This window comes from Arachis hypogaea, chromosome 8 (assembly GCF_003086295.3).
Source record: "Arachis hypogaea cultivar Tifrunner chromosome 8, arahy.Tifrunner.gnm2.J5K5, whole genome shotgun sequence".
Classification (NCBI taxonomy): domain Eukaryota; kingdom Viridiplantae; phylum Streptophyta; class Magnoliopsida; order Fabales; family Fabaceae; genus Arachis; species Arachis hypogaea.
Window position 1 is genome coordinate 46,313,914 of NC_092043.1, and position 20,700 is coordinate 46,334,613.

Below are 20,700 nucleotides of genomic sequence, written 5' to 3' on the forward strand. Positions count from 1 at the left end.
TAATAATCAACTCAATAACCTTACAAACCAATTTCTTATCAATAACTGCACACCACTCAAACAATCAGTAATTCAATCCAGCAAACAACCACAAGACAAACATAATTACGAAAGTGTATTTCTCACTTCAATATCTATTTATAACAATCCTATACTATAAAATAAATTTTAAGAAAAATCCCAACCTCAGTAAGCTGAGTTCGCGTAACTTATCGTGATAATTCCCTTTTCTTTTAATTCATGGGAACAGTGACAACAATAATCTCCGCGGGAACAGCAACAACCCCGACGCCTCTTATAACAACCGTGTTAATATAAATTGCAATTACAGTGACTGAAACAGTTTCAAGAAACCTAAGACAAGGACATATATCAAAAATCGAATCAGAACAAGCATATGACAACAATAATGATAAGGGTTCTAGATCAAAAACTCACTTCAGCTACAGAAAAATAGAATGGTGGAGTCGCAATAAGCAGAAATCAGACCAAAAAATCCGTTATGGCGGCGGTAGCATTAATCCGAGTGATTAAGGCAGCAGAGACACCAACAATAATCAGAACAATGGAATAGAATAGAAGTGAAACATATTTCAAGAAAGCAAGAAGCAGAGTTACCGATAAATCTGGCCCGGTTTCGGCAATATCATAGGCGAGGCTTCCCCTCGACGGTGAGATGTGGCGGTGGCACGCGGCAGTGGCAACTTTTGCGACGACAAGGCGTGGCGGTGGCTGCGGAGCAACAAACGGCGGTGCAACACCTTCCTCTCTCACCTACGAACTCTCTTTCTCGCACTTGTGGGCTCGACGGCAATTGCCATGGAAGCTTCTCGGACGGTAATAGAGGCGCGAATGACGACGATAGGTTTCTGCTCGGCGAACTCCACGGTGATTGGAATAGTGGCGGCATCTCCCCTTTCTCCATCATGAGCTCTCTTGTTCATCTCTCACTCTCCCTCAGTTGGCCCAGTAGAGCGACGCGGGTTCAAAACGGCGACACCTCTCATTCTTCGACACGGTTGGATGGCGACGCGACATGGTGCGGCAAGCGGCGGCGAGGTGGCAGCACAATCTTCTCTCTCTTCTCCTTCCTCGGCTCTCCTTCTCTCTTCTCTGTGTGACATGACGGTGCGGCGGCAGTGACACCTACCGGTGCCGCCCTCACTCTCCCCTCCCCTTCTTCTCACGGATTCCTCTCCTCTCTTCCCTTTTTGTTTCAGCTGAAGCTACGTGTGTTGGGGTGTGTGTGTTGTTTTTTGTTTGCTGATGGAGAGGGGAGGCGGCTTAGGGTTTCATTAGGATAAAGGAAAAGTGGTTTAATTAGGGTTAGGGTTTGCATATTTTTTTTGGTGACTGAAATAAATTAAACAAAGAAAAACAAAACAAAAAAAAAACAAGGAACTGCTTAAATAAAGGGGCAGTCCTGTTTAAGACTACTCTTAAACTCCTCCCAATGTGAAAGAAGCTCCACATGCGAAAGTTGTAACTTTATCGCCATCTTTGCCATAGTATCTGCCACCGTGTTTGCATCTCTCATAATCAAACGAAAGTCAACACGCCAATTCCAATGCATGATATCTCTTATTTTGAGCACCAATGGATCAATAAACCCATGAGTAACAAGATTAAATGCTTCCACACAATTCGTCTCACAAATAACATCTCGTTGACCCACATCCCAAGCTAAGAGATATCCTCTCCAAATAGTAAACAATTGTCCTTGAAGAATACTATTACTCTCAATCATTCCCAAACACCCCCTTTGCCAGCTCCCATTACAATCTCTAATAACACAAGCAAAACCAACACTATCACCCGAACCAAAATAACTAGCATCACAATTAATCTTAAAAGTACCAATGGATGGGGGATTCCAAAAACCATTTAGAGTAGAGGGAAGGGACATACGTTGTAATTCAAAAATATTCCTAAGCTCTTTTTCTGAGGTTAATGCCAGACAAATCACTTTTTCCGGAGGCCAAGTTTCATGGGGATTAAATATGTCATTATTCCTTGCTCGCCACATCCACCAAAGTCCCGAAAAGAACTTGAACGGATGCTCTCTGCTATGATACAAGAACCAGTTCTTCAAATCCAAAGGATGACAAGAAATATCCAACCTATGCCAGACAAACTGAGCTTTTGGACAATCCCGAATACAATGTAAAACCGATTCCTGGCTAGAAAGACATCTTGGACACCTATCCGATGACGTCATCCCTCTTCTAAAGCGAAAACTTGCAGTAGGAACAGCCTCCTTAAGACACAACCAAGCCAAAAACTTATGCTTTTCCGGAACAAGCTGACGCCAAAGCCAAAACCAATTCTCCCGCTCCTCCCAACCAAACAGTTGCTTACACAACCACAAGTAACCATTGCGTGAGTTATAGACTTTGACAGCAGACCCACTCCAATACCAACCCACTTCCGGACCTGCTTGTTCATCTGGATTGTAAGAGAGAATATTACCTTTCAGATTTTGAGATAAAGGAGAATAAAGAGTATCCAAATTCCACCTACCAACCGACCAAATATCCTGTATCCAGAGATTCGAATCAGAAATGTGAACATAATCCATCTCATTAGATAACCGTCCTTCTCTCCTTCAGCTAGAAAACCAAAAATTCTGGTTCAAATCTCCAATACACAAAGCAAATCCATCCTTTAACACTTTTCAAGCATTGCAAAGACACCTCCAAATGGGAGAGTCCTTGTTCTTAGGATAACTAAAACAGTCATATAGAGATGATCAGTACTTGGCATCCAACAATTGGACCCATAGCTTGTTTGGCTGCTGGAAAAATGTCCAAACTAACTTTCCAAGAAGAGCAATATTTACACAATAAGGATCTCTAATCCCCAAACCTCCATATTTGGTTAGGGTTTGCATATGAAATTGGAGATTTTGGTTTAATTTGAGTAAAATAATTTTAATAAAATAAGAGGAAAAAGTATTAATATTTGAAAAACTAATTTAATCTTTAAAGTTACTTTAAAATATTATTTGTGGTATAAAAAATACTAATTGATTCTTAATAAATTATTATAATTGAAAATACATGGCAATATAATTAATTTTCTTTATCTTTAACTTAAAGTATTAAATGATATAAATATAAATTATCTAAAATCAAATCATATAAAATTCTTATTATTTTATAACTACCAACTTTATAATTTAAATATAGAAAATAATTCAATAATTATAAAATTAGACAAAATTCTAATTTAAATATCTTATGCTGCTTCTTCTTCTTTTTTATCATCATTATTGTCTTTTTTTTATTCATTTTTTTTTCTTGTTTATCTTCTCAAGTTTCTTCTTATTTTACTCTTTTAACAACAATAAAAACAAAAAAAATCAAACAAAGAAGAAGAAATACATAATACTGTAAAATTACTTGAAAGATGATAAACTTATATTCATTCAACTAAAAGAATGAAAGAAATAAGGAAAAAAAGAAGAAGAAAAAAATACAGCATTAGAGAAAAAAATTTTCTGTATTTGCAACAAATTTGGGTGTAATACGAAAATATTCGAGCGTATTGTTTAAGAATTTTCGATGTATGTGTGCCGATAAGTTCTGCATAATTCAAAACTCTTCCTCTTCCTTCTCCTTATCTTCTGCTATTTCTTCTTCTTTTTTTCATCATCATCACCATCTTCTTATTCTTTTTCTTTTCTTGTTTATCTTTACTTTTTTATTTTACCTTCTCAAGTTTTTTCTTGTTTTACTCTTTTAACAAGAATAAAAATAAAAAAATCAAACAAAAAAAGAAACACATAATAATGATGCAAAATTACTTGAAAGAGAATGAACTTACATTCATTTAACTAAAAGAAAGAAAGAAAGAAAGAAGGAAAAGAAGAAGAAGAAGAAAAATGCAGCATTAGAGGAAACATTTTTCTGTATTTGTAACAAATTTGGGTGTAACACGAAGATATTCAAGTATATTGTTTAAGAATTTTCGGTGTATGTAGACTGATAAGTTCTGCATAATTCAAAACTTTTTCTCTTTCTCCTCCTTATCTTCTACTGTTTCTTTTTCTTCATCTTCTTATTTCATATTTTCATAATTCTTTTTGGAAGAAAAAAATCAAATAAAAAATAAAAAATACATAATGTTACAAAATCAATAGAAAGAGAAGAGAAAAAATATAGCAACAACAATAATAATAAAAAAATAACGATAAAGATAAAACACACAAAAAAAGAAAAAACATAAAAAAAATACAATATACAAAAAGAATAACATAATTTTACACAAATATTATATAAATAATTTATATAATTTATATACTAAAAAGACTTATATGTATAATACTACTCTTTTTCTAAACAAACGCAATTGACTACAATTCTATCTCAAATCAGAGATGAACTTTAAATGATAGAAACGTTCGTGGTATAGAAAATTCCTTATACGAACAAAACTTGGTATTCAAAATTAAAGGAGAGTAAATGAGTAATGTGTTAAATATTTAAGTAAAAAAACATGTGCGTGAATAATCCAAACATCTGCGTGAACAATAGTAGTTTGAACCCACTCAATTTACAAAAGCAGCTCTACTCTAAACGAGTGAGCGGAGAGAAGTAGAGAACCACTACGCAGCACATGGTTCACAATTATATTCCCTCCAAGGCTTCAACGTTGCCATCAAAGGTTAATTATGAACCACAAATTTTATTATGAGATGAACCAATTAATCCAAAAAAGTATTCGGCTCATGTTGGATTGAGGGACTTATTTAACTCGTGTTTTATATGTTAAGATAATAAATTAAAAAAATATTTTTTAAAAATATAAAAAAATTAAAATTTTAATATATTTATTTTTTATTTATTAAATAAAAATATTTAAAATATTTTATTAATAATAGTGTTATCATATGTTTTTAGAATGCATATTAGTTCAATTCTAAATTGAATAGTGTTTGCATTGACTTAAGGGGAAGTGGAGGCTTTGGCTCTTCAGATTAAAAAAAATTATTAAGTATATAAAATTATTATATATTATATAATATTATTTTTTATTTTAAAATATATTTAGTCTAATATAAATAAATATCAATTCAAATATTAATTATTTTTAATATTTATAAAATAAATAAAATAATAGAACGATTTTATTTAAATGAATTTAATGATAAAGAGAAATTTTACATTAGAATGTAAATTCAATATTATAAATTTGATGTTATTAATATGTTGAATTAAATAATTTGTGCATAATTTTTGAATTACGTCAAGAGTTAATAAAGACAGAAAAATCTTTAACGTATTATTGATCGTTGGATTTGTTTAGTATCAATTTTTTCTGTTTCAACGACTATAATTGAAATATCTTTTTTAGCTATGAATAATGTTGTGAAGAATAGACTTAAAAACAAAATGAGAAATGAATTTTTTGCATTGTCTTTTGATTTACATAAAAAAAATTGTTAAAAGATTTAACACAAATTTTATTATCGATAAATTTTATGATATGAAGAATCAAAATGTACCATTTCATTAAAAAAAATACACATATATTTTTTGTACTCCAAAATATATTTTCTATTAGTCTATTTCTATAATGAATCTTATATTATGTAATTTATTTGCATAAATATTATTTTAATATTATATATATTATTAACTCTCATAATAATATTTTTGGATCCATCCTTACCTAAAAATATTTTTTTTTAATCAATTGTTGGGTTAAATCAGACTAACCCACACGTTTTGACTCACATTTACATTTACTTATGAATATTTAATTTTTGTATTAAATTTATCAAAAATATTATTCGTATATTAAATAAATTAGTCACTAAAATCAACTATTAATATATTTGTATATAAATATATATGTGGTTTAATTTATTTTCAATGTATATTTATATTTTAATATATATTTTATAATAGTGATTAATTTTAATTTAGTGACTGATTTTAGTATGTACACATAACATAGTAGCGTAATCGTAAACTTATATTATACATTAAATATAAGGCAAAGTCTTTGGTATAGACAACAAGATAGTATCTACATGTGTAGACAATGAGTGGCAAGCTGTGGCTATGACATGTGGTATAAGGAGGGGACAAATTGATCAGGCTTTCACAGAGGTTATAGGAAAAGTTGATGGAAGCACGTGAGAAAAGGCATAGTTAGGTTGGGTAATTAGGTGTTATAATTAGTAATCAGTTTTGGCTGATTAGGGGCCCAATCTTTGTGGCCCGTTTTTCGTTGTTGGACAAAAATGTTTTGATACTGTTTTTTAATCTATTAACAAAAAAAAGGACCCAGGTCATTCCCAAACCTCCCTCGTGACCCAACCCCTCCCCCTGTTCCCTGAAATATTCATTCATACACGTAGTATAAAAAATTTCCACCATTAGCAACCATACATACAAATGAAAATACAAATTTCCACCATTAGCAACCATACATACAAATTTCCACAGTACTAATTTTGCAAATACAAGACGGAATCAAACTTCAAACCAAGACCGAAGATCGAAGAAGAAGAATCTAAGAATCGAACTTCAGAACAAAAATGCAAGGCAAGACCGAAGAAGACTTGAAGAAAAAAGAAAAAAAAATTCAAGAAGAAGACCACACCCTCAATGAAGATGAGGACGACAAGCCACTAACTTGGGTCCGTGCCGAGAAGCCAGCAAAGATGAAGACCCGATGAGGACCTGCCGAGTTACTGGGTCAGGCGGTGACGATGGAGGATTTGGGTTAGGCGGTGAGGATGGAGGAAGAAGCTGCGGTGCTGAGGACTTGGGACGGCGTCGGCGCTGAGGACCTCTGTTAGTCGGCGACCATGCAGGGCTAGGCGGAGGGCAAGGCCGTGAGGGTTTATTTGATTCTGCGTTCTCCTGTACGTGTTTGAATGAATGATTCAGGGAACAGGGGCAGGGGGTTGGGTCACGAGGAGGGTTGGAAATGACCTGGGTCCCTTTCTTTTTTTTTTAACAGATTAAAAACAGCATCAAAATATTTTTGTCCAACAATAAAAAACGGGCCACAAGGCTTGGGCTCCTAATCAGCCAAAACTGATTACTAATTATAACACCTAATTACCCAACCTAATTATGCCTTCTCTCACGTGCTTTCATCAACTTTTCCTGCAACCTCTATGAAAGCATGATCAATTTGTCCCTTCCTTGTACCACATGTCATAGCCACAGTTTGTCACCCATTGTCTACACATGTAGATACTATCTTGCTGTCTATACCAAAGATTTTGCCTAAATATAAATCATAATAATTTTTATCTCAAACAAACAATTTTATTGTTGTTGTCATGTAAAAGTTATTATATAATTATTATTAAATATAGATTTCCAATAATGTAAAATAGTTATTTCTATAATTATGCATAAGATCAAATGATTATCCTTTTCTCTAGGATTTGATTTCTATTAATATATTAGTATCTTATGTTATTTTATGTAACTTTTTATTAGATACCAATTATGAATTATTTTAAAACCAATTTTAGTTAGGATAATTTTGTCAGGATAATTTAAATTTATTAGATGTAACTAAAAAATTAATTATCTTATAAATTACACTAGGAAATACAACTAATCTACATGTTAGTGTTGCAAGTGTGAAGAGTGTTTAAGTTAGTCCCACATCTAAAAAAGCATGGAAGAGTGAGGAGTTTATAAGATGAGAGACCCATTAACTTGACACCTTAAGGTTTTGAGTTGGATGTGGTGTCTTCTCGTCTTATGTTCTCTCACTTGATTCCTCTCCAAAATCTCCCCGATTGTCGAGAGCTCCCCACGGTTGACCCAACACTATACATTTTAAGAATCAGTGAGGTAGTGGTGGCTTATTTTTGTTTAATAATGTATCCTAATTCGAATTTTTCCATCAGCATAGATTTAATTTTAGAAATATAATTAAAATAAATTTATAGGTAAAATCCAACTTTATAAATAATATAATTAAATTTTGTAAATAATATGATCAAAATATGAACTAAAATATAAAATATAAAATACAGTGGTGATTAATATTTGTATCCTTGTAAATTTTGATATTTTGCTGTAAATATATTTAATTATTTTAATTTAAAAGTTTAATTTTTTTAATATAAATATAGATATGTTTATGGTTTCTGAGTGTGTGGTCTAAATAATTTATAATATTATTTCAAACAAAAATAATAGCTAGATCAATTAATTCTAGCTAATTATTGTGCTAATAAGACGGGTATTCAAAAATTAAAATAAATACTAAGATTTAAAGTACAATATTGTTGCAAAAATGGACTAATTAATGTCATTTATTTCAAACTAGAATCATATTCAAATTTGTAATTGTAACAATATAGATTAAAAAGAACAAAACATATTATATTAAAAAGAACGAACAAAACATATATATAACTCTTTCGTATTTATGTATTTTAGATGTGGATATGGGAGTGAAGCAATTGAAGCATTTGAAGAGATGCAGAGATTGGTGAATATGTAAGCATCACACGTTTGTATTAATTCCCCAGTAATGTTTGTGTTAATGTTCTAAATTCTGATGGTAAAATCAAGCAAAATTTTTTTAAAAGTATCTATAAAATTTATGAATATTGATAAAAGTACATATAAATTAAAAAAATTAATGATATATTTATAGAAGATGAGTTTCATGCAATAAAAGTATTCAAATTCTAATTTTTTGTTGATTTTTTAATAAAATTTTTAAACTACTATACCCTCAATCTCAATTACTTTTTCAACCTTTTATAATTCAACCTGTACTTTTAAAATTCTTGCTATGAAATTCGAAATTACTCCTATAACAAATCAGGCTGAAATTAATGGTAGTGATGATAGTGGAGAATCTTGACCGGTTCTTACAGATAAATACAGCATGGTAAGCTTTTTCTTTTTTTTTTTTTCTATCACATCCCTTCACACAAAAAAACTCCTAAATTAAGAAAAAAAAAACTGAAACGGTTAAAAACTGTTTTTTATGGTTTTTTTTTTAATTCTTCATTAGTATTGGTTGATTCTATTGTTAATCTTGACGCTGCAATCTTCGATTGCATTACTATCCAGAGCTCTCACTATAAATGTTTATTTCGTTTGTCTTCGAATGTGCAAATCACCATTCAATTAGGTGTCAACACTGCAGTCATTTTCTTGCGACAGTTCTGTTTGTGCTTCTTTCTGACAGTTATATCTACACTTTCTTCCGACAATTTTGTTTGCACCCATTTCATTAATTTATGCAATTTTTTTATTTCGTTGTTTTAAATAAGTTTGTCGCTTGAGTTTGAGGGAGGATGTTAGAATATGTTATAATCAATTAGCTTTCATTAGAATTATTTAGTATATATGACTATTTATTATAGGATCGATATTACGTCGTTATTATCTTAATTCTCTTAACACTTATAAATATTCTTTTATATTGTATCATTCTATACAATTGAAATACACACAAATATTTTTTTAGTGCACTTTCTTACCTTTCTAATCGTCTCTATTTAGTCTCCAAACTTTATAAACGTAACTCATATTAGTTTCTAAAAATATTTTCTACTCACAGAAATTAAATTAATGAAACGCTAACATAAATAGCCAGATATCACACTCGACTTCGTAAGTGGTATTATTAATTTTTTTTTCAAAAACAAGTGATATAATATTTTTTTTGAGTTATTTGAGCGCTAAAATCAAAATTACATCATTTTATAAATTTTATCATGGCATTTAATTATCTATGTCAACATTCTATTAATATTTATATATCAAAAATTATTTTAGAGGTCAAACTAATGTAAATCATGTTTACACAAAATTTAAAAACTAAATAAAGACAATTAAAATTTTAAAAATTAAACTAAAATTTATATTTAAATTTAAAGGCTAAATTGGATATTAACTCCCAAATCTATAAATTAACCAGCTGAAATTTACTATCCTTAATTTTTGTACATAAAATACTTAATTAAATTACATAAGATTTTACCAATTCTGTCAGTGATACCATAAATACTATTTTTATTGTAGATCATAATATAGAATTTTTTTTGTGATTCTTAATCAGTAAAATTTTTTTGAGTGAACTGATGAAATAAAAAGGTATCTACTAAAATAAAAATATTAAAAATATATTTTTATAAATATATTTTATTTAATATATCAAAATTTAATTTTATAATTTATCATCTAAGAATAAAAAAATATTTTTAAATAAATATATTTATAAAATTTTTATAAAAGTATTTATCGAAAAAAATCCTATCGTCTATCTCAAATCAGAGATGAACATTAAATGATAGAAACGTCCGTGGTATAGAAAATTCCTTATACGAACAACACGTGGTATTTCAAAATTAAAGGAGAGTAAATGAGTAATGTGTTAAATATTTAAGTAAAAAAACATGTGCGTGATAATCCAAATATCTGCGTGAATAAAAGTAGTTTGAACTTTGAACCCACTCAATTTTATAATTAAACTAAATTTTTAGATATATTGCATTAGTATATTTTATATTTTTTAATAAAAAAATATAAAAATATTAATAAAAAATTATTTTATTTTTTATCAAATTTTTATAATTATATTTTTTGTTATTATATTTTTTCTTAAATTTTTTATATAAAAAATAAATTAAACTTTCACAATTTGTTTAGTTTATTATTATCAAACAAATATACAAAAATATTAAATTTTATATTTTAGTCCTTTAATTTGTATCTTATTGTTAATATCCTCTTTTGTCTGATTCTCACAATCAAAAACTGCTAATTCACACATGTATATATCTTTTTTGTATCTATACCATAGACTTTTCCTATAAATTAAGGGTAGTCATGATAGAAGTTATAACATAGAGTCCAATATTATTCATCAAGAAATCAAGGATGTCTAGTACTAACACTTCGGTACTTTGATTGCTTCAACCCTGATGCAAAATTCAACATGCATGATCATCGAAACACTGCAAATTATCATCCTGGTATTTGGAAGGATTATTTCCTTCAATATGCTTCACAATCTATGGTATATATCTCTCTATATATATTATTATTCATCAAGCATGCAAATGCAATAATAATCAACTGATATATCTTTTATATGGATATAATAATGCAGGAATTTGATGATGAAACGAAGGCACAAATTGAAAAACTGAAGAAACAAGTTGTCAAAATGCTTATTGATGTCTCAAAGCCCATTGAAGAAATAGTTAACTTGATTGATTTAATCTGTCGTTTGGGGATTCATTATCACTTTGAGAGTGAGATTGATGAATTGCTGCAACAAATTCACAACAATTATACCAAAAATGGAGAAATAATCATTTTTGAGGACAACCTTCCTTCTCTTGCTTTACTTTTTAGGTTACTAAGGCAACAAGGATATCGCGTTTCACCAAGTAAGTATATATCATTATATTTTGCCTTAAAATGACCTTAGTTTAATTTTTACATAATATAATACACAGGTTATTTTCATTTTAGTTATTATAAAAATTTTGCTTTAATTTGATCTATTTACCTTTTTTTGGTTGTTTATACTTAGCAATATTGAAACATTAGCTTTCCTTGTTATAAATGTTTCTATAGATGTTTTGTTTGTGTTTATATCTATGAAGCACGGACATTTCGTTGAATTGCTGTGTTTGGGTGTTGGACACATTTTTTAGACACGATATTCATCAATATTTATTTGACATGTGTGTCTGATGTGTCCAACCGTGTCTTAATAAAAAATAATTTTTTTTCGGACACGCTTGGACACACCTAAATATCCTCACGTGTCAGCATGTACAGTCTTATTCTTAACATATATTCTTGAAATAAATTTAGATATAGTATATATTATTATTTATTAAAACAAAAAATATTTTAAATACTTGATATAATTAAAATAAGACATTAAAAATAATTAAAAAATTAATTTATATTTTAATATCAATAAAATATCAAAATATCATTACGATAATTTATGTAAAAAATACTTTATATTTTATATGTATGTGTATTCCTGTGTCTTATAAGATTTTAAAATTTGCGTGTCGGCGTATCCCGTGTCGTGTGTCCCGTGTCCGTATCAGTATCCGTGTATCATAAGTCAATATAGATATCATTATTTAATATTAATATATGGTTAATACTCAAATACGTCTCTTAAAAAGTAATTTATCTTTTAAATTGATTCTTAAAAAATTTTGTTAGTCACATTAATTCTTAAAAATTATAATTATAAGTCAAATCAATCTTTTTATTTAGTAGATGATGATGTATCATGTTAAGTATCATATGACATGATAAGATAATAAGTTAATGTGGTTATAATATGATTAGTTACACATAGTATTAACATGTCATGTTATCATGCAAGTTAATATTTTAATGAATGCTATAGTGTCTAAAAGATGGCATCTACTTAGTTAAAAATTAATATTTATTTAAAAATATAAAAATAAATAATTTTAAAAAAATCAAAATTTATTAAAACAAATAAATTAGATAAAATTTAGACAACTTATAAACACCATAAAATTAACCTTATTTTTTGGGTGCATATTTGAATATTAACTCATATTTAATACTTTTGATTTACATTCTTTAATTCAACTTAAATATTCAAATCTACCAAAGAGCCAAGAAAAAACACCTAATTTCAACCAACAAATATTTATTAGGCTACAATAATCAAACAAAGGCTATTCACTCACTATTTTTTTTCAATTTACCTTTTTATTCTTTCACTTATTTTTTATAACACTAATTTTACCCAACATCATTAGTCCCTACCTGATGTTGTGGGCCTAAATTTTAAGTTCTAAATTCTATATTGTAAAATTATTTTACCTTATTTGCACTTCCAAATATTCTTTTTACTCTGTGTTTTAGATTTTTTTTTAATGTTTTTTTTCTAATTGTTGGTTAATTTTTAAATTAGTTGGCTAAATTATTGTTAACTTCCTAAACCTTTTTTTTATATATTTTTTGATTGTTGTATGGAACAATATTCAGATGTGTTCAACAAATACAAGGATGAGAATGGAAAGTTTAGTGAAAAACTTGTGAAGGATGTGGAAGGATTGCTAGAATTGTATGAAGCATGTCATGTCAGAATTCATGGAGAAGAGATATTAGATGAAGCTTATGCATTCACTTCCACTCAACTTAAATCCATTGCAACCCAATTGAAGCCTTCTCTTGCATCACAAGTCAATTATAGTTTAAAGCAATCTTTACACCGAGGTTTACCGAGATTGGAGGCACGCCGTTTTATTTCAATATATGAACAAGATCCAACCCATAATCAAATTCTACTCACTCTTGCAAAATTAGACTTTAATTTCCTACAAAACTTGCATCGGAAAGAAGTTGGCAACATTTGCGAGTAAGCTCTTTAAGTTTAAAGTGTTTAGTTTTGATATATATTGAGTTTTACTTTATTTTTGTTAAATATTTGTTATAAGTTAATTGCTAATATATTGTATTAGTTATTATAGCATCAAATTAATGAAAATAACCAAAAGAAAGGAAGACAAAAAAGTTATTATAGAGACAAAAGTTCTTGAAATAAATCCAAACAAAAACATATATATTTTATAAAAATATTTTTTTCCAATAGTTTGTTTTATTATTCTTCAACCTTTAAATACGGCAAGGAGGGGACCTCATGGCTGGTGAATTGCCTCCTTTGGCATTATTGCCATTAGGAGCAATAAATTAGCATTTACCTAATTATTAAGCATACGATGCTTTTGAATTTTAGATAAATAGATTTAAAAAATATGGAATTTAGATAAATAGATTTTGAATTTTGAATTTGTAATTTATAAATTTTGGATGTGCATTTCTTTTGCTAATAATTAAATAAAAAATATTTAATAGTAAAAAAATATTAACAAAAAATCGTTAAAATTTATTATTTTGAACTTTATTTAGTGCACCTTACAATACATAAATATTAAATAAAATAAATTTAAACTTTAAATTTTGTTATTGTGTTTTTGTGGTTTCATTTAGGTGGTGGAAAGAGCTCGATGTTGCTGCAAAACTGCCATTTACTCGAGACAGAATTGTGGAATGTTGTAACTGGATTTTGGCAGTTTATTTTGAGCCCCAATATTCTCAAATTAGGAAAATAATGACAAAACTGATCGCTTTTATATCAATTGTTGATGATACATATGATTTGTATGGAACCATGGATGAACTGGAACTTTTCACCCAGGCAATTGAAAGGTTCGGAATAAGTATAATTTTTTATATAAAAAATGAGAATTTATTAATTATATATTTTTATTAAATTCTCAATTTTTTCCCTCATATTTTTGTCATAGTACTCACCATTTCTGTCACAGTACTTCTTTTTTATACATATTTTATATAAAAAAAAATTGAAAATTTAATAAAAATATACAATTATACAATTAACTTTTCTATTTTTATTAGATTCTCATATTTTTTCTTATTTTTATCTTTCCTTTATTAACAAAATCAATTTAATTAATTGATTTCATTATTTTATTACCAATTTGAATCAATTCTATATTTTTTCTCATTAATTTTAAAATTCTTCAAAAGAATCTATTGAGCCTGCAACATCAATTTCAGTTCAATTCTAACAAGGTGAAAACTCAGGTGTAGTCGACTTCACGTGAAGTTGATAGTTGAGAGTCGTTAGATGAAAATTTAGTCAAATAAGTTAAATCATCTAACAACTCTCAATTATCAACTTTACCTGAAGTCAACTACGCCTGGTTTTCACCTTCCAATAATTTGTGCATCTCCTATATTTTTCTTAATTTTTTTTATTCAAAGAGTTAAATTTAAAAACAATCTAAAACGTTTATTTCTTAGTATCCAACATTCTTAATGAAAATATCATGCCTTTTTAGTGTTTTTTTTAAAACTCAACACTTATATAATAGAGTTTAATACAATTTATTAAAAATAACGTTTTCACATAGTCTCGGTATTCACAGCTCCTATTCCTCGTGCTCAAAAGATTTACGAATAAGCTCGCTAATTTTAGTAGCGTTTTTTAGTTTTAAATTTGAAATTTAATTCGGAATTACCAAAATTTTATATGTGGTTACACGGTTATTACAGGTGGGATATTAGTTGCATAAATGATCTTCCAGAATACATGAAATTAATATATGAGTCTCTCTTCAAGATTTATGAAGAAGCAGAACGAGAGCTTGAAAAGCAAGGAAGAGCATATTGCATTAAATATGTCATCAAAGAAGTAAGATTGTCATTTGAATTTTCGATAATATATTCTTTATTCTGTCATTATTAAACTTATTCAATTTGGAGATATCTAACTTAAAATAAGAATTTATAAGATAGATGCTACATGAGCGAAGAAGTTTATTATTAGTTTTAGATTTGTTAAAGCCAAAATCAGTTAATAATCCTTTTGACACTAAAGTAGTATTTATTTCTAGAGATTGGAGTTGGAATTGGAAAATCATGACTCGGTATAAAATAGAGTCACAAAGAAATAAAATTTCTGAGAATGAAAACTAAAATTTTAACAATATTTTTTAATAATTAAAGATATTTTAATAAATATTCTTATTTTATTCATATTTATCTTGAATTAAATAGGATTTTAATTAGACATAATTTGATTTTATATACTTTATGCTAAATATAATACAGATGTTTAATTTAGTTTTAGTATCTCAGACTAAAAGATAGAGATTAAAAAACCAAAACTGAATTAACTTTTAGTATTGTATTTTGTATGAAGTGAGAGATAGAGATTAAAATAAGAAATGAAACTCTAATTTAATTTACACAAAAGATAAAGTTAAAATTAATTAATTGAAATGAGAATATTTTAGGTATAAAATATTATTAAAGTTTCAGTATTTGCTTCCAAAAATTTTAGTCAGCTGAGGTACTAAAATACTGAAATATTGGAGACAGATACTGAAATTTTAATACCAATCTCTGAACTAACAAACATCATACTGAATTTTAGTCTCTCAGTTTCCGTCCCAATACCTCAAAATAAACGCTACCTGAAAATGCAACATTGAATTCATGTCATCATAATTCTCCAAACACTGATTTTGTTATATAAATGTTGAATGGTAGCTTCAAAAGACAATCCAGGCCTACATGACTGAAGTCAAATGGTTGAATAACAAGTATATACCAACAATGGCAGAGTACATCCAAACATCAGCAATATCATCTGGTTATCCGTTGCTCATAGCAATTTCTTATGTTGGCATAGGAGATATGGCCACAAAAGACATCTTTAAATGGGTGACAAATAAACCCAAAATTGTTAGAGCTTCTGCAACTATGTGCAGGATCATGGATGACATTGTCTCTAATGAGGTATAGCGCATGTGCAAAAGTTCTCTATGTTGATATTATAATTGAATTTTTTTTATTATTTAGTCATGTGAAAGTTATTTTAAAAGCTAAATCTCATTGAACAGTTTGAACAGAAAAGAGAACATGTTGCCTCAATAATAGAATGCTATATGAGAGATTATGGTGTATCTAAAGAAGAAGCCATTCAAGAATTGCAAAAGAGAGTTACAGATGCTTGGAAGGATATAAATGAGGAATGCTTGAAGCCAACAGAAGTTCCAAGGCCGTTTCTAATGAATATTCTCAACATGTCACGATTTATGGATGTGATGTATAAAGATGAAGATTGCTATACTCATCCAGAAGGAAAAATGAAGGAGTGCATTGAAGCTTTGCTTGTTGATCCAGTGCCAATAATATGAGAAAGAAGCATCTTAATTGTTTGTTTGGACCATTAAATTGTTAGAAATGAGAAAAAAAATTAATTCTTTAGTGTATTTGACAAAATTTTAACATTTAAAGTAAAAGTATTAAAAAAATAAAAAATATTTTTATATTAATATTGTACTCAAATATAATTGTTAAATAAAAAAATATTTTTATATAACATATCTAAATATAAAATTATTTTTCTCTTAAAAACTTTTGAATTTTTTTTAATAACTCATCCAAACCTTTCCTTCTCAAAATGAAGAAAATACACTAAACCTTGTATATGCCTAAGCAAAAGTAATATCTAATAAAATATATTGGCGCAACTCATAAATCGAATCAAGTGAAGGCTTTGTAGTATTTGCTAGAATTTTGACTTCTTTTTAATATTTGACCTCTTTTGTAGTTTGAAATCTAAATTTTTTTCATGACTTAAAAGAAAATAAACAATAACAAAAAAAATAAAAAATTGTTTAAAAAAGACAGTCTTATTGAATACTATTCTCAAACTCCTTCTAAGACAACAGAAATTTCACTTGGAGGAGAAAGGATCCTCGTTGCAGTCTTTGCCATGATGTCTGTTACTGTATTTACATCTCTTAAGATCAACTGAAGATCAACACGCCATTTCGAAGACATGATATCTCAAATTTTTAACACTAAATGATCAATAAACCCAGAGCAATCCTATAAATTATTTACAATAATAAAAGCCTCCACATAATATGTCTCACATCATCACTTAAACTAAATATTAAATATAAGAAAAATACGCTAAAAAAAGTTTTTTTTTTCTTTAGACAAAAATATGACACACAGTTTTTGTCAAAAATATTCTCAGAATTATCTTTATCTTATTGTAATTAATTTATAATTTTCATATGTAAGACAAAAAAAATTGGGACATTTTAGTGGTGATTGAAATATTATTTTACAAATTTGTCATAAAATAATATATAATTTACATGACTAATAAGAACAGTTTTTATTGAAATAATCATTACATTTAAGTTTGCAGTTAGTTTTACATATAATTGGAATTTTAATTATAGTTTATTTTGGTTTACAAATAAAGGTTTAGCTATGTTAAAATTACTGATAAAAAATTATTATAAAAAGTTATACAAAGTTTGATTTTCAATACAATTATTGTGTATCTATTAAAATAAAACATTTAAAATTTTCTACTAATAGTAATCTTAACTTTTGTCCTAAAATTATATATTAACTAAATCCAACAAATAATTAGTATAACCATAAATTATGGCCAAATGAAATTAGTTTTTTCAAATGACATATTTCCAATATATTTTCAAAAGATCTTAGACGGTGTTTGTTTATAGAAATAGGACACTGAATTAAAAACACAAAAACACAAAATCGTATTTAATAGATGAGACATAAATAAAAATATTGTATCCAGAGATACTGAATTAGTGTATTTTGTATTTATCCTAACAGAAAAAATACAAAGACACTAACAAAAGATACAACTTATTTTTTATTTTTTCTTTCATTGTTCTTATTAATTTTTCATAATTATATTTTTTATTATTATATTTTTCTTCTCAAATTTTTTGAATGAAAAAAAAAGAGAATTAATTAAATTTTTTTAATTTGTTATACTTTATCACCAAATAAAATACAAAAACACTAAATTCTATGTCTTTATCTTTTATATTTTATACTTAGTATCTTATCTTATCGTGTTCTCACAAACAAATACAGCATTAGAGCATCTCCAATGGGGAGTCCGGTTACTATATAGTCAGAGAAAAGGAGGAATTAGAGCGTTGGAGTAGAGCTAAAGTGAGTTCCCTCACTGTTTTCAAGAAGAGGGAGTCCTCTGAATGGAGACTCCCATTGCTCAATCAAAACTTGCCAAATGGCATGTTAGTAAAAAATAAATAATTGTATAAAATGTTAATTAATTTAATAATAATTATAATAATTAATTATATTAAATATTAATATACTTATTTAATTAATAATTTATATTAATTATTTAACTAATAAATAATTAAGTAATTAAATTATAATTAATTTATTAATAATTATAATAATTAATTAGTGAATTATTTAACTAATATTGAAGGAGGACTTGATTGAACACATATGGCAATTTTATAATGTTTGTCGTTAACTTTAGAGTTTAATTATGTTTTTCTTTGTATTAAATAATTTTACAAATTAGTGTAACTATGAATTATCTATTGTGTATTATTGTTATATATGAATTTATTTAATATTAATATCTTTTAATAGTGAATTATTTTTAAATTTAAATATTTAAATTACATTATTAAAAAAATTAATTACATTAATTACAAGTATTTTAATTAATTAATTAAGTGGGACCACAATAGGGACTAAAGTTAGTTCCTTCTAACGGAGAAGAGAGAGATGCTTTGAGTTCCTATTTACTATTTATGATGCAAAAGCTAATGTAGAGTTACTTTTTATGACAGGTGGGCCATAAACAGGAACTGGGATGAGTTCCCTACTGAAGATGGTCTTAAGACTGTCCACGGAAGAAAAAAGCAATGAAAAACTATGTCTATAAAGTATAAACTAAATAACACTACCAAATAATAAGAAAATAACAAGAGTGTCCGTTGTGGTGACGGTTCTCTAAAGAGGAGTGTCCGTTGTGAAAAAATGTGGTCTGTTTCTGTAACAACCTAATCCAAATGAGCTCCTGTCTTCACAGGAATTACCTATTCGAGGGGTCCGTGGAAGGACATTTGTCAGATACAGTTCAAGAATCAGGAAATCAAGCAGAAGATGATTATTGGGCTGTCCATGGAAGTGGGTGACGGAAGACGAACTCGGTTTTGGGAGGATGTCTGGATTCATGGAGGTTCTTTGAAAGATCGTTTTCCAAGGCTCTTCTCAGTTGCAAACCAAATAGGATTGGTGATAGGGGATTGTAGGTTTTGGGATGGGTTAGTAAGGATATGGAATTTCCAGTGGAAGAGAGAATTATTCCAATGGGAGTTGGATCTAGTGAACCAGCTTCACCACACTTTGAGGCTGGTGAACATTGAATTTGGAAGAGATGATAGAGTTGTCTGAAAATATGATAAACAAGGAATTTTCTCTACTAACTCATTTGTGCAAGTGTTGCAGGTGGAAACGGTCTCGGAGGGAATATCAAGCTACAGCTTCACTAGGATTATTTGGAAAGGTCTTGTCCCACCTAGAGTGGAGTTGTTTGTCTGGTTTGTCCTAAGTGGCAAGGTCAACACGAAGGAGAGACTGAGTCGGTTTCAGGTCATTCACCAAGAATATAATTTATGTGTTTTATGTAATAATGGTATTGAACGTTGTCATCACTTGTTTTTTGGTTGTAGTTTCTCTTAGAAGGTATGGTGTGCTTGGTTATCATATGTTGGTGTGCAATGAACTTGTCTGGGTGCGATAAAAGAGCATTTCCAAAGTTGGATTGAGATCTCAAATAGAAAAGAGGAGTGCAAGAGATGGATGGTGTGTTTTTGTGCCATCATTTGGAACATATGGTTGAAACGAAATCGGAGGATTTTTCAAAACAAAGGAAGAGGAGTTGAGGAGATTATCAACATGTCCTTCCGGAACTACAAAGAGTGGTTAGGAGCAGACCATTTCTGTTGTTGATGGCAATGCCAGAGATGACATAAGGGATATCTAAATTGTTTTACATGTGTGTTCTAGTTTGGTTCCTACGTTATTATCATCTATGCTCCACTTGTTGTGTTGAGCTTCTCTTTTTAAAAAAATAAGAAAATAGCAAGGTAAATGGCTTAAAGTCAATAACAATTTAAATTGCTTATCAATACTTAGGAAAATAAAATCAATTTTGAACTGAATATATATTTTTTAACCATCAAAATTGAACACTAACGATAAAATATATAAACTAATTCTATACTCATCAAAAATTAAAATAATTGGACAAAACTAACCA

At 28.4% G+C, this 20,700-nt stretch overlaps 1 protein-coding gene across 1 annotated transcript; it reads left to right on the forward strand.

Annotated features, from left to right (window-relative positions):
- Nucleotides 1-10,855: 10,855 nt before the first annotated feature.
- On the forward strand, nucleotides 10,856-16,822 carry LOC112707844 (probable terpene synthase 2). The gene is made up of 7 exons (XM_025759841.2): nucleotides 10,856-11,022; nucleotides 11,116-11,398; nucleotides 13,005-13,377; nucleotides 14,010-14,228; nucleotides 15,099-15,237; nucleotides 16,098-16,346; nucleotides 16,451-16,822. Exons 1-7 carry the CDS (start codon nucleotides 10,942-10,944, stop codon nucleotides 16,745-16,747), a joined length of 1,641 nt encoding a protein of 546 aa, XP_025615626.1. The 5' UTR covers nucleotides 10,856-10,941; the 3' UTR covers nucleotides 16,748-16,822.
- Nucleotides 16,823-20,700: the final 3,878 nt, after the last annotated feature.

Bases quoted from the DNA above. Each gene is read 5' to 3' on its own strand.
- LOC112707844 (XM_025759841.2), top strand. From the start codon at position 10,942: ATGCATGATCATCGAAACACTGCAAATTATCATCCTGGTATTTGGAAG. The intron at 14,229-15,098 runs GTTCGGAATAAG...CGGTTATTACAG, and splicing joins TTCACCCAGGCAATTGAAAG to GTGGGATATTAGTTGCATAA. The intron at 15,238-16,097 runs GTAAGATTGTCA...GTTGAATGGTAG, and splicing joins TTAAATATGTCATCAAAGAA to CTTCAAAAGACAATCCAGGC.